The sequence below is a fragment of the Tasmannia lanceolata genome, unplaced genomic scaffold, assembly GCF_043159265.1.
Source record: "Tasmannia lanceolata isolate RefF3 unplaced genomic scaffold, GAP_Taslan_0.1 ptg000006l, whole genome shotgun sequence".
Lineage (NCBI taxonomy): Eukaryota > Viridiplantae > Streptophyta > Magnoliopsida > Canellales > Winteraceae > Tasmannia > Tasmannia lanceolata.
This window is the reverse complement of record NW_027518683.1, coordinates 3,999,702-4,014,957: the sequence shown is the minus strand read 5'-3', so window position 1 is coordinate 4,014,957 and position 15,256 is coordinate 3,999,702. Positions and strand designations below refer to the sequence as shown.

At 37.6% G+C, this 15,256-nt stretch overlaps 1 protein-coding gene across 1 annotated transcript; it reads left to right on the top strand.

The window, feature by feature from the left end:
- The first annotated feature begins 3,133 nt into the window (after positions 1 to 3,133).
- LOC143878139 (uncharacterized) lies at positions 3,134 to 5,845 on the top strand. Its single transcript, XM_077380450.1, has 2 exons — positions 3,134 to 3,415; positions 5,468 to 5,845. Exons 1-2 carry the CDS (start codon positions 3,134 to 3,136, stop codon positions 5,843 to 5,845), a joined length of 660 nt encoding a protein of 219 aa, XP_077236565.1.
- The last annotated feature ends 9,411 nt before the right edge of the window (positions 5,846 to 15,256 follow it).

Here is a 15,256-nt window from a genome sequence, read left to right as displayed (position 1 = left end):
AATGAGCAGATCAAATAATTTAGAGGATCCGCATACACAATCATTTTTTCTTGTATTAGATACTCATATCTGAATCGAGGTAAAATGGATATCAACAACTTAGACAAGGTCAGATATCAACAATACCAGCATTCACATTTAATAGAAAAAACATTTTCCTATACTGAAGATAACTAAAACACAAAGTAGTTGCATAATAGTAACTAATTTATCTAGCGCAGTGATAAATCGACCCCTAATATCTTAAATCGACCCCATCTCTCTCTCTCTCTCTCTCTCTCTCTCTCTCTCTCTCTCTCTCTCTCTCTCTCTCTCTCTCTCTCTCTCTCTGCACTGCCCTATATGGGGGTCAATTTAAGATATATGGGGGTCGATTTGTCACTGCCCTTTATCTGTTATCTGCTTAGTGTGGAAATGACAGTTTCTAATAGCAACCGAGAAAGCATTCGCCTGGTTGGACTTGGAACCAAGGCTTTGACATGCTTGGAAATGTGGGTAAGTTCTATTTCAGAGTTCAGACGGGTGGTGTGATGACAGAGCTTTTGTTCATGTTCGAATAAGTTCCAGGATTTGGCAAGAGCTTTTGCTCATGTTCTTGGGAATGAAAAGGAAATAAAGAAAGTGTACAATATCTCTGGAGAAAAACAAAAAAAATTCCATAATTATATTTACATGAATAAATAAAAAAAGAAAACAGAAGTATTTACTCTCACATTCCACCTGAAATGACAGAAGCAAAACTTGGCAAATTTCAAAGACATAAAAATTCCAGTAAAACTTGCCTTCACCCATTTTGGTGCATTTCCATAGGTAAAATTCTGGGCAAGAAAAATCAGGAAGCATATCAATTACTACCAACTGATGAATATTAGTATGATTTGCCTGAAAGTAAAAGGCTAAAATCACAAATGGGTTATTCTTTTAAACACAGGTTTCTATGGGGAATATGCTATAAAAAGGCGAAATTGAACTTACTATTACATATATAATGTTTATGAAAAGAATGGCATTTCACTGGACCGTGTTGCTATACATACGACAATCAAACTTCAATTCAACCACGCAAAGTAACTCAACATAAATCTATTAAGCACTAAAACTTGGGGATTTAAACTAAAAGTCATAGATTCCATGTCTAAGTCCCATCAAAAAGGGGATTTAAACACCCATATTTGATATGATTTTATATAAACTTGGGTGATCCTCCTTTGCTTTCTTTTATTTTTAGATAAGGTCTGAAGATATTCAAACCTCATGAATCTAGCATCACTTCACATACTTGAGGCAGATAACCACCACAAACTTTTTCTTTCATGCCTATGAAGCTGACAAACAAAGCATGATCCCTCTTATGGGTTAAAAAAGGACTCATAGGTCCCACAGAGGCCTATCTTCAAATGGGGATTAGATATGAGATTTCCTTCATTAGTAAGACGACAATTCCATAGAAAATGATATCTTAATTGAAATATGATGCTGTCAAAAAAGAACCCAAGATAATCATCTCAGGTTGGAAATAGAAGTTGGTGGGAACGAAGGGCCATGAGAAAGATGTTATAATAAAATTTAAACACGCTCACTGATTCCTTAGCAATTCCTATCCTTCCTCCAGCTTCTCTATCAATGCTGTTGTCCTAGATTTGAATCCATCAAATTTTATTCATCTGGGAATAGCCGGCGTACTGATTCCGAGAAAGCCAACTTTTGAACTGTGCTAAGGCAAAAAATAAATAAGGGGAATGATATTGGCAAGACCAAGAACAAAGTAAATATAACGTACATATACCTCAAACACTAACTACCAAACAGTTAAATATAGTCAATTTATTGCAGCAGAAGAGAGAAAAAATAACAATGATCCATGAGAGAATGAGAGAAGGATCTACAAACACAACCCTACACTTTCAGTCTCTATCCTTACTCCCTCAACTCGACAAAGGCACGAGCAAGAGATGGTTGGTACCAGTCTCTATCCTTAGAACTTTCAAAGGCATGAGCAAGAGACACCCCTTCTCTTAGAGGAGACTAACGTCACCTGCAACAGACAGAGTCTCTACACTTTGAATTTAAGTTTCTCTTGGTCACAATAAACATCACCTAATATATAGATAAACTAGAAAGGAAAGCGCTCCATAAAATATAACCCAAGTTGATAGATCAGCTTGAGCACTAATCACTTGACATCCATATTTACATGCAATTAGGTTTAGAGACGAGAACATGCATTCTAGAGTTTTATTGGATAGAGAAAATCTCTATACTATATCATAAGTTCACAATTAATAACTAACAAACAGAAAATTTAAGAATTTTAAGAACAATATTAAGTGGAACACTAAAGTTCAACCAAGTGCAACAGAGAAGACGATGGCAGGCAAATAAGACAGGAACTAATTTAGGAATGTAAAGAGCACAACAACTCAAATTTGAAATGGAATGAAAATGAAAACACAGTAAAGAAAAGGAATATTGCTATACTTATGACTTGCACTTAAACCGACACAAACAGTACTTGTTTACTGTTGTTGTGATATGTTTCAACAGAGGTTCCAAAGTGTGAAAAAACGAATTAGTTCTGGAGATAAAATCTATATCTAACTTGTTTCAATTTCAATGAAGTAAAGATTAAGGGATAATGAACTTTTCACAGTGGTTAACAATCAGTCGTGACTAGTTCCTCAATTCCAGGTCAATTTAGAGTGTGAAAAAAAACAGGTAAAACAAATTCAAATAGAGCTGAACTCTGTACTTGATAGCAATATGCGGCTCAATTCAGACTTTAGCCAACAAAATAAACAAAGAAGAATAATTTAGAAATTATCCTATAATACTAAGACAATAACGTAGAAACTATCCTATGATACTAAGACAATAATTTAGAAGCTAGTCTATAACACCAAAACACTGAATCGTTTTGTAAACTTGACAAAACTAATATAGATTGCATCTGATGACACCAAGGCTAATAATAGCATCCTATAGAAGCTTGCCTTTTCACAAGCACTTGCCTCTTGACATGCATTTTTCACAACAGTAACAATTCTAATAATAGAAAGCACTACTGATGGGCCTTTGGAAAGAAATCAACATGTGTCTAAATGTCGGTCCTAATATTATCACACACGTATCATCCATGCAGCATGCTAATAAAGTTTACGAAGCAGCACTGAAGGGGAGTGTAACTTCATTGAACCAACTGCTTGAACAAGACGCTGGCATTCTGGATAGATTTGCAGTGGTTGGTGTTGAAGGAAATCCATTACATGTTGCGACTCTCCGTGGACACGCCCATTTTGCCAAAGAGATTTTAAGCCGAAAACCGGAATTCGCCAGCCAACCTAACTCCAAAGGCTATTTGCCTCTGCACTTGGCATCGGCAAAGGGGAACATCGAATTCGTAAAAGATTTGTTACAAGTATACATTGAGGCTTGTCTTGTTCGTGATCTGAAGGGAAGGATTTCAACCGGGCTATTCTGCCTCTTCTTTATAATCTTTTGTGTCTTTCTTCCAAAATGACAGATGCCATTTCCATTCCTGGTTTTTCTCTCACGACCAGAAAGAAGAGAGAAAACGAGATAAGATTTTAATATCGTTTAAGTTAATAAAAAAAGGGGGATTTTGCAAAAGAAAGTCTTCTACTCTGCTTTATTTGCAAAAACAGAGTCCTCTAGTTTGACAAATTGCAAAGTGAGTCATCCGTTTGAGTGAATTTTCGGTATATGTTTATGACCAAAATACCCATATATGATACTTTATTTTGGGAAATGATATTCGTTATGTTTTAGAGGCAAAGAAAAACATCAAAAGACCTAATTGTCTTTTGTGATTAAAAAAAAATAACTATGGGTACTTTGGCCACAAATTGATGGCATGACCTGATTCGCAAAATTCTCTCAAATCCGATGACTAGCAAATTGTCAAACTAGAAGACTCTTTTTGCTAATAATAAAGCCTAGTAGAAGACTCCTTTTGCTGAAACCTCATAACAAATGCTGCACATTTCACTTTTTATAATATATTTAGAGTGATTTTATTATGAATTAAAGGTTCCTTTGAATAAAACCTGAAGTGTAGTAGTTAGAGTTACTTTTTTTTTTCGGTAACGAAGGGTGTCCCCACCCCCTTTGGGGGTAGGACTATTTCCCTATGGATGCTGGCAATCACCCGGAAACCACGCCCATCGGGTAAGCAAGGGGGGATTCGAACGCTCGTCACTGGGGAGCAAACCCATGACTTTACGCCAAAGAGCCACACCCTTCCGGGTTAATTAGAGTTACTTTTCTTCTTGCGTAATCAAAAAAAGAAAAAGTACGAAACCTTGGAAAAAAAATTCATTTCTAAGCTTTTCTCAAAAATGCCTACAATCTAAACATGCTTATTGTCCTCCATCCTTTTAAAGGAACTGAGTGTATTTAATTTGTATAAGACTCGTATATCTATGTATAATATATACTAACCGTGAGTCTTTCCATTTGCATTAGTTTTTTTTATGGAATTTTTAATTGGAAATTTCTTTTCAAGAAAAAAAATTATTGGAATTTTTCCATGGAAAATTATATTAGAAATTTTTTTCACAAAATATATATATATATATATTAGCTTTTTTCATAAAAAATAAATTTTCCAACACTTTGTAGACTGATTTTCTCTAAAATTTACTTTCCATAATTAAAAAAGGGAAATGGTATAGCACAACCATGTTTTAATAAGTGCACAAACTCAGCTTGCCTTTTCTTTTTTAAGTGGCTTGTGAGAGCTTTTTGGTAACTGTAATTACCTTTGACAGTTCTTAAATAATAAAAGGCAAGTAGGGTTATACAGAAATCAAAACATGGTTGTGTTGATACCATTTCCTTAAAAAAAATCTTTTTTGAAGGTGTTGCAAATCTACAACCTCCTAAAGGTTGGAATTTTTTTCCCATAGACTATTATTTTATACAGACAGAAATTGCTATCGTCCATCACAAAAGCATTTCGCGGCCGGCCTGTCGCATGTTAGACCAGCCACCTCATGAATGGAGACAACAACCTAGCAAATCCCTATATAGAATATTTCCATCAGTTTTTTCACTGTTCAAAACATCCCACAATCACCACGCAAACCCATGCATAGAGTGGGCTTGGGATGGGTGGGCTCACCATTTTACCCCAAAAAAATGATAAAATGTGCTTAACTTATTATAACTACTTGTGTTTGAAATTCAAAATATTTAACTAAAGTAACAATAATCTACCAGTATAGTGATCTAACCGTCAGATCTAGAAATGTGATATAATATATTCTAACATGCATAGCATGGGCCAGGGATATAGGCAGTACATTTCCGTGTAACATTTTTAACGTGAAAGAAAGTTTGAAAACATCAACATATTCATGCATGCAGACAATAGATTTTTTGCTTGGCAAAACTACGGTGGATGTAAACGACTTGAACGTGAATGGATTCACAGCTTTGGATATTTTAGAGAGTTCAGAGGAATCGTGTGATGATGGAAAAATCGAACGAAGGCTTCGATCCACCGGAGCTAAAAGATCAAGCGCGCGATGCTAATTATAATAATTGTCTACAGATCGATTGGGGGTGGGTGTTGTTGGGAGGTAGCAAAAGGAAGAAAGAGCTTGAGAAAGAGGAAGCTAGTTGGAATGATGCAAGAAACACGCTAGTGGTGGTGGCAATACTAATTGCGACGGTGACTTACACATCCGGCCTAACCCCACCTGGTGGTTACTGGCAGGGTGAATTCAAAAAAAATGAGGTAGAACTCAAAAAAGGGCAACGGAATTCAATAGAACGGCAATTACAGATCACAGTGGAGTGGCTTTCCTGGCTTCAAAGAAAATAATGAGGGAGAGTCCAACAAAACGGCAAATGAGGGACCCCTCAACAGAACGGCAATAGATGATTACAGTGGGGAGGCTGTCCTGGCTATTAAAAATAATGTTGCTTACTCCTATTACATTATTTTTAATTCGATCGGTTTTTTGGCATCTCTGAGCATAATCCTATTGCTGATAAGCGGATTCCCAATAAGAAGAAAGGTTTGTAGGATCACTTTGCTGGTGATCTTGTGGATTGCAATCTCTTCAATGGTGATCACTTACACACTGGGAGTTATCAACACTTGTTCGTGGGCAATTCATCTAGAAAAGGCTCCAAGAAAAAGAACGGTAGCGTTCGTATCATTGGGGGTGATGGGCATACTACTTCTGGGAGGCCCCTTTATCCGCTTGGTTGCGCAATTGCGAAGAAGATTTGTAGTAGCAAAGGAGAACATAATACCAAAGGAGAACGAAAAGAAAAAAGTGGTGCATGTTTAGCTACTCTTCTGCCTCTTCCCTCTTTCTTGTTGTGAATGATCTAGCAGTCTTCGTGGTTGCCTCTTCCCTCTTTCTTGTTATGTATTATTCTTGTTATGAAAGTAGTAATCTTGATGTTTTCCTCTTCCCTCTGTCTAGTTATGTATTATTCTTATTATGAATGATCTAGCAGTCTTCATGTTTGCCTCTTCCCTCTATCTTGTTATGAATGATCTAGTACTGTTCATGTTTGCCTCTTCCCTCTTTATTGTTATGAATGATCTAGAAGTGATCGTGCCATTTCTGTTTTAGTTCCACAGGATGACATGTCTCACATAATTAATTTATGACTTATAATCTTATATATACATGGAAAATGCTAAAAAGAGAGGAGTTGTTACCCTTCTTCGTATGATCACAATCTAGAGGGGGTGACTTTATCTTAAGGAGAGTGTCACACAACTCAGCCAACATTAGCTGCATCATATGCTTTCTTAAGGCCCTGTTTGGATTGCAAAAAAAAAAATTGGAAAAGAAACTTTTCCAAAATTTCTTATTTTTCCATTGTTTGATTACAAATGGAAAAAGTAACTTCAACCACTGCAGTTCAAGTTTTACCCAGAGGAACCTTCAATTTATAATGATATCCCTCTAAATAAGACAAAACAATATCATTTTTCCCTCTTCCCTCTTTCTTGTTCTGTACTATTGTTGTTAAGAACGATCTAGTAGTTATCATGTTTGCCTCTTCCCTCTTTCTTCTATGTATATATTATTGTTGTTATGAATGATCTAGTAGTCATCATGTTAGCCTCTTCCCTCTTTCTTGTATGTATTATTCTTGTTATGAATGATCTAGTAGCTATAGTGATGATGTTTGCCTCTTCCCTTTTTCTTGTTATGAATGATCTAGTAGTCATCATGTTATCTGTTTTAGTTCCACAGGATGTCATGACTCACTTAAGTTACATGCATGGAAAATGCTAAAAAGGGAGGGGTTGTTACCCTCCTTCCTAAGATCAAAATCTAGAGGGGGTGATTTTATCTTGAGAAGAGTGTCACACAACTCGGCCAACATAAGTGTTCCCTCCTATAAGGGCATTAGATGCATCATATACTTTCTTAAGGTCCTGTTTGGACTATAAGAATTTTCCGAAAAAGAAAATTTTCTTATTTTTCCATCGTTTGATTTACAGTTCAAATTTTATGCAAGGGAACCTTCAATTTATAATGATATCCTTCTAAAGATAGCATAACCATATCATTTCCCAAATCTTTGCAAATAAAAAGTTTCCTGGGAAAAAAATATCTATTACTGTTTTTCCTGCAATCCAAACAAGGCCCAAGTGGTTAGACATGCTTCATAAATTAGAATACATCTTTCCAGACAAGTTAATAGATACAAAAGAAGAACAGAAAAAAAAAATTATAGATAAATGATACGATCTGCAGTCGAGAGAGGATTATAAGTTTCCAAGGTACTACAGCTAATTCCTCTATAAACCCTCCCACAAATTCTACTATCTTCTCTATTATTGAAAACAGTTACAGTAGGGCCAAATGCATCAAACCTTATATGTCATCCCGACCTGCAAAATGTTCATATATGGCACTCATATTCGCAGCACCAGCTCTACAATTCCTTCTTAGAAATGCATAGAAATAGTTTATAATTAGCTTCTTGAGTAACCATGACTCCTTCCTAGCCCTCACGTCTCCATGGGAGAGAAGATACGAAAATCCTGGTTCCATAGCTTCTCGAAGGGCCGAAAGTTCATATTCCAAGCTCGGGTCTTCTTCCAATGACATCACATTAGACGGCAACAGAGCCACAGTTGTTTCTGAATTAGTACTGCCCACCTCTTCAGTTCTTACATCAGACATTAATGGAATTTGAAGCTCCCCAACAATGCTTGGTTCCCCCGATTCCTTGGACCTCATTGACTCACTGTCGAATCCCATCTCCATTAAAGTGTCCTCTAGTACGAGTTCTTAGGCCTCCCTTCTTAAGAACTTCTCAAGGCTCTCAACCAAAAGTTGCTCGAATGCATGATGGTCTTCCTTTCTTACATCTCTGTATCCATAACGGGCAATGCATCGGAACATATCGTAGTCTTTTGGGCATACCCTTCTGAACAAAAACCTTTCTTCTTGAGGAACGACCGGAACTGGGACATACTTGAGGCAGACAAACACAATTGTCGGGTGGATCGCTGGAAGGCTGAGAAGAAACTGAACAAAAATCGAGGGAATTCCTTGGACCAGCTCAATGTACAATAATCCAATCCCTGGGACTCTGACAGTTCCAAGTGTGGACCCAAGTTCAAGCATGAAATCCATTGAGACCTTCTCCCTTATCACATTCCGATACTTTAACACGCTTCCGTAGTTCCAAGTGTACATCACACAAAGAAAACATGAAGCAAAAGCAAGTGGTAGCCACCCACTGTGTTTTGGTAGTGTTTGGATTCGGGTATGGGCCCACATTGTTTGGATGATCCAAAGCGTTCATTTGATGGGCCCTGACATAGATAGGGTGTGCCCAAAAAATCAGCTCCAACAGATTATCCTAACCCTTCAATCTGTGGATGAACCGTGAACTGAGGGGTTCTACCTTACACAAATTGAAACTACAGGGTGTAGTTGTCACCTATTAAACTATAGGGGTAGAAGTGGATGTGTGAAACTAGAGGGGGTGTAAATTTAATTTTCCCCTTTTTTTACAATAGACAGTGATGTACATTGCACAGTTGCACGCTTCTGCCTTTCAAATTGTTTGCACGAAAAGAAATTCAGATGTACTGTTGTTTTCTTTTACTTCCCAGTACCTGTCAATCCCATGTGGCACTCTGTGGCTCTCTTCCCCCTTTCAAATTATTTCTACCCCTATTAGTCTCTTACCTTAACCATATCATAAACTCATGTGCATCTGAACTTGAACTTTTGTTTGGCCCCTAACAAAAAATGTCATTAATGAGAATAGTAATTTACTATTCTTAAAATAAGGTCCTTGAGACTTCTTGGTTTATCATGCCATTGCTCAAGGTTTGCATGCAACAACATTGATCTAGTAATTAAAAGTTGCTTTATACGCAAGTGGTTCCAAGTTAAAACCAAATGGAAAGGAATTTGGTTATTGTTTTTGTTGCGACGTACTTGTGATATTTCAGCTTGGCACTCATTTTACTCCGCAGATTTCTGGGTGTCAAAATACCATCGGTGGGTTACTTTTTATTGGTATTGGAAGCATATCACGATGTGGTAGAGTAATGTTTCACAATGTAATGAGTCCTTTACTTATTTGATGTGATGCGTAAGATATTATGTGGCATAGTAATGTTTCACAATGTAATGAATCCTTTACTTATTTGATGTGATGCGTAAGATATTATATATGGCTAGATTCATGTTCTTAATTTCTTGGTGTGGATATTGGCATATTGCCAGGAGTTGATTGAAATTTTAGCATGGGCCCGTGAAGTCATGCCTTTGGCTAACTTGATTCGATGGTGGGATATATAATCATGTGGCTCTTTTCATTGTAAAAGAAAGATTGGTTGGATTAGCCCACTTCTCTGTACATTATATCTTTACTTAGGCACCTTTCGTTTTTTTTGAAATGGCAATAATTATATATCATAGCAAATTAAGGAGGTCAAGATGGACCACCCATATCTACAAAAGGAAGCAAGAAAGAAAAAGGAAAAAAGAAAAAATAAAATACAGAGAAAACCCCTTCTTAGGGAGGAAGGTGGTCGAACCACATAATAGAACCACCGGAAACACCACGCTTAGCTAGCACATCCGCCTTATCATTTGCCGATCTTCTAACATGCTGAAAGCAGATAGCGGACCCCGCAGTTAAGTCCTCAATCTCATAAAAAATGAAAAGAAATCTCCACGGAGGAGCCACCCCACCTTTCAGCCAACGAATCACATTTAACAAATCTCCCTCAACAATTGTCTGATCCATCAACCTTCTATCAATATTCAAAATGCCAAAATGTGCCGCCCTCACTTCCACATCTGAGGAATCAGACACACCAATAGAGCCGTAATATTCCCACACAACATCCCCCTTATCATTGTGACAAACCCCTCCCACTCCTGCCGGACCCGGATTGCCGGAACTCGCACCATCGAAATTAACCTTATACATGTTTTGAGCAGGGGGCTTCCACCTTTGCAAAATAAGATCTCTGCGCTCAACACTAAAGCACACCTCCCGCCATCCTTCCCAAAGTTCAAAAGCCGATACAAACCGGAGTGATGGGAGCCATCTCACCCAAGATATAACCACGGTGATGATCTTCAAGTAAATCCAATGAGGATTCATGGCTTTCCCCTCAAAGACTCTAGAGTTCCTCTCCTTCCATATAGACCACCACGTAGCTAGTAAACAAAAATTCCACAAGGATTTTTCTTTTTCCTTCCGAGAAATCCCTCCCCATTGGTGCAATAGCGACGGAATAGATTTTGAAAAAACCCAACAAATCCCAAATCTCATGAAGATGAATTACCATATGATCCTAGTGAACGAACAATGCATAAACAAATGATCCACAGATTCCCCATCATGCAGATATAGTGGGCAATGATCAATAAGCCACATACCACAGTTTCTCGAAAAGTTAATAGTTTGTATTCTATCACGACAAACCGCCCAACCAAAGATACAAACTCTGGGTGGCCAATGAAATTTCCATACATTTGCCGAACATGAAGGGTTAGAAATTGGCATATTACTTTTATAGAAAGATTTAACTGAGAAAGTCCCAGAAGGTTCCTCAATCCAAAGGCATAATACTTACGCACCTTTCTTGATTGCCTTTGCATCAAGCAAATATGGTTAATTTATTTGATTGCGGAATGCTTTATATCTTGGACTCTTGGTTTTAAAACTTACTCCGTTTTTCTCTACATTTTTCATTGTAGCCCGTGATAACGTTTCACTCGTCCCTTTCAAATAGTTGTCAATCCGAGGGGGGCAATCAATCTCTCTCTCTCTCTCTCTCTCTCTCTCTCTCTCTCTCTCTCTCTCAGCAAAGGAAGTATCTAAAAGTAAAAGCCTCTGAAAAAGTAGCTAGAAAATTATCCACAAAGTAGAGCTTTACTAGACCCAATAATTGAATAGTGTTACCGAAATAACTCACACCAATCACGTCCTAGATTCTCTTTGCTGATTTACTGTTCACACAAATTCAATTTGCAATTTCTATAAAGATAAAGTTCATCTTTTTGTATGTCTTTTCACCCTAACATCACCGAGCACTACCTTCTAACAATTCAATTACTGGGTCGTGTAATCCAGAACTGGACAATATTTACACTGGGGTTGAGTCGTGACATGATCAATCAGATCGTCTAGGTCCATTTGACACTCCTACCTCAAGGATTTATATGTAAAAAAAGGCTTTTTATGCATTGGCTATGTAGGTTATGAAAGAAGCAACAACCTTTGAACATAATAACTAGGAACCAGTTGGTTACAGGAATGTAGATCCGACCCACGAATTTGGCACTCGAAAATGTTGTCGATATCTTTGCCTAACCAGAAATCATGGCTGCCAGTGTGGATGTCACAAAGACTGACTAAAGCAAACCACCTGCTCACAAGCATTCAAATGGTTTTAAAGTTAATGATTAAACTAAACTACTTTCTTGAGAAAAATGTCTGAAAAAAAATTAAAATGGACGAGTGTATAGAACAGATTACAACAAGAAAAAAATCATGTTGCTTAATTTTGCCATCTTACCGTAGTGATTAGTGATTCCACCAAAGTATAAAGTATAACTTATTAGCAGAAAGGATGCTGTGAAATAAGGGCAACACACAGCAGTCTCAGACAAAGTTTACCAGGGAAACAATCCTAAAATATCATTTCGATTGAAGTAAAAGAAGGGCAACACGTAGCAGTTTCAGACAAAGCTTACCTGGGCCATTAGAAATGCAGCTGGGCCCATGTAAGCTAAAAGAAGGAAGGGGAATTCCATACATGTGAAGGCAATCAGTGAAAACCAGACATATCCAAACAAAGAGTTTACAGCTTTGAGTTATTTAGACTCATCGATGAAACAAGAGAACTCCAATAAAAATAAAATCAGAAGAGAGAGAGAGAGAGAGAGAGAGAGAGAGAGAGAGAGAGAGAGAGAGAGAGAGAGGACCAGTGGACTTACCTACCTATATCGATTTTACAGAGAAATGGCCTAGATGAGCAAGCATTGCTTCAACCTCTCCAGTCACATGCAACCATTTATTTTCACTAAAACACCATTTCCTGTCAAACACAAATAGGAACATAACTAAAAAAAAAAAAGTTCTACAGTCTAACAACAAATGTCCAAAAGTTTGGTTTGGACTTGATAGAGAGAATTCGATATAATATCTGGATAATTACCACAGTGGACTTCCAAGTCCTACCAATTGAGGACGAACTTTTAAGCAAAGGTTCTTACACTCACAGTTCAATACTAGAATGCAATCCAAGCTATATTAATTTGCCAAAGACGTTTCTGAAGGGAAGTTCCCGTTATAAATAACTGTGGCTGAATAATGGACGATTGCATTAACCAAAACAGATTCCCAAACGCATCCAGCTTATGGTCATTAACAAGAAAGACTCTGGCACAAACTATGTACTCATTTCACCAATTAAGTTCACGAAAATAAGGAAGCAATTTTGGAAGGTCATGACCATTTCAAGAAATGCTTAAGTTGTTGATAATGAAAAAATAAACTTCATGAAACAGCTATCGATACTAATATTAAGAAAGAGAACATGTTTGTCGCTTAAGATACACAAATCTATCTGGGGGATTTCTATTGTCTATTTGTCATTGTGACTTCTTAATGCCTAACAGATATCTGGGTTTTTTCTACATTTTTTTTACAAGAGACAGTGATGTACGTCGCAGAGCTGCACTCTTCCGCCTTTCAAATTATTTGCACAAAAAGAAAATCAGATGTACAGTGGTTTTCTTTTACTTCCCACGACCTGTCAATCCCATGTGGCACTCTGTGGCTCTCTTCCCCTTTCAAATTATTTCTACCCCTATTAGTCTATTACTTTAACCATATCATAAACTCATGTGCATCTGAACTTGAACTTTTGTTTGGCTCGGTGCAAATCCAATGATTTGTGATAGAGGCCCTTAACAAAAAATGTCGTTAATGGGAATAGTAATTCACAATTCTTAACAATAGGGTCCTGGAGACTTCTTGGTTTATCATTGCCATTGCTCAAGGTTCGCATGCAACAACATTGATCTAGTAAAAGTTGCTTTATACGCACGTGGCTCCAAGTTAAAACCAAATGGAAAGATTTCGGTTATTGTTTTTCCTGTGATATACTTGTGACATTTCAGTTTGGGACTCATTTTACTGCACAGATTTCTGGATGTGAAATACCATCAGATGGGTTACTTTTTATTGGTATTGGAAGCATATCACACTATGGCAGAGTGAACCGAGCCGGATCATGAAACATGTTTGGGTTTAGCTCATTAAAAGCTCGGCTCAGGCTCGTTCGTTTACTAAACAAGCCGAACCCGAGCCCAAAAATTAGGCTAGTCAAATAAACGAGCAGAACTCGAGCTTTGTATAGTTCGGCTCGGACAAGCTCGTGAACTTTTTAGGCTCGATTCATAAAGCCGAGCCGAGCTTTAAAGCTCGGGTTATGTTCGTTATATATATATATATATATATATATATAGAGAGAGAGAGAGAGAGAGAGAGAGGAAACTGTTGGTGAGCTTAAGCTCACCAAACTTATGGTGAGTTAGCTTGCCCAATCACATGGGGGCCCACTTTGTTAGGATGATCCAAAGCATTCATTTGAAAGTCCCTTACATAGATGGGGGGTGTACCAAAAATCAGCTCCATAGGATCATCCTAACCCCTCCATTTGTGGAGGACAAAAATGGACAGACACAAATCTGCCCCATTTTTGTCCTCCACAAATGGAGGGGTTAGGATGATCCTATGGAGCTGATTTTTTGTACACCCCCTATCTATGATAAGGCCTTGCAAATGAATGGTTTGGATCACTCCCCAAAATGTGGGACCCATGTGATTGGGCAAGCTAGCTCACCAACAGTTTCCTCATATATATATATATATATATATATATATATATATATATATATATATATATATATGTATGAGGAAAATGATTGTGAGCTTGAAGCTCATATAGCTTATAAAAAATAAAAAATAATAAAAAAAGCTCATATAGCTTATATGAGCTTGAGGGCCCAAACACATGTGCACCCATATTGTTAGGATGATCCAAAGCATTCATTTGAAAGGCCCTTACATAGATAGGGTGTGTACAAAAAATCAGCTCCCTAGGATCATCCTAACCCATCCAAAAGTAGAAGGCAAAATGGACAGACACCGTTTGCCACAAATCTGCCCATTTTTTCCCTCCTCTTTTGGAGGGGTTTGGATGATCCAATTGAGCTGATTTTTGGTACACACCCTATCTATGATGGGGCCTTGCAAATGAATGGTTTGGATCACCAAAAAAAATGTGGGACCCATGTGTTTGGGCCCTCAAGCTCATATAAGCTATATGAGCTTCAAGCTCACAATCATTTTCCTATATATATATATATATATATATATAGAGAGAGAGAGAGAGAGGAAAGTGTTGGTGAGCTTAAGCGCCCAATCACATTGGGGCCTACTTTGTTAGGATGATCCAAAGCATTCATTTGAAAGGCCCTTACATAGATGGGGTGTGTACCAAAAATCAGCTCCATAGGATCATCCTAACCCATCCATTTATGGAGGTCAAAATGGACAGACATTATTTGTCCACAAATCTGCCCATTTTTGTCCTCCACAAATGGAGTGGTTAGGATGATCCTATGGAACTGATTTTTGGTACACACCCTATCTATGATAGGGCCTTGCAAATGAATGGTTTGGATCACCACAGAAAATGTGGGACCCA

Coding starts and splice junctions, on each gene's coding strand:
- LOC143878139 (XM_077380450.1), top strand. CDS start 3,134: ATGCAGCATGCTAATAAAGTTTACGAAGCAGCACTGAAGGGGAGTGTA. Junction 3,416..5,467: donor TCGTAAAAGATTTGTTACAA/GTATACATTGAG, acceptor TGGATATTTTAG/AGAGTTCAGAGGAATCGTGT.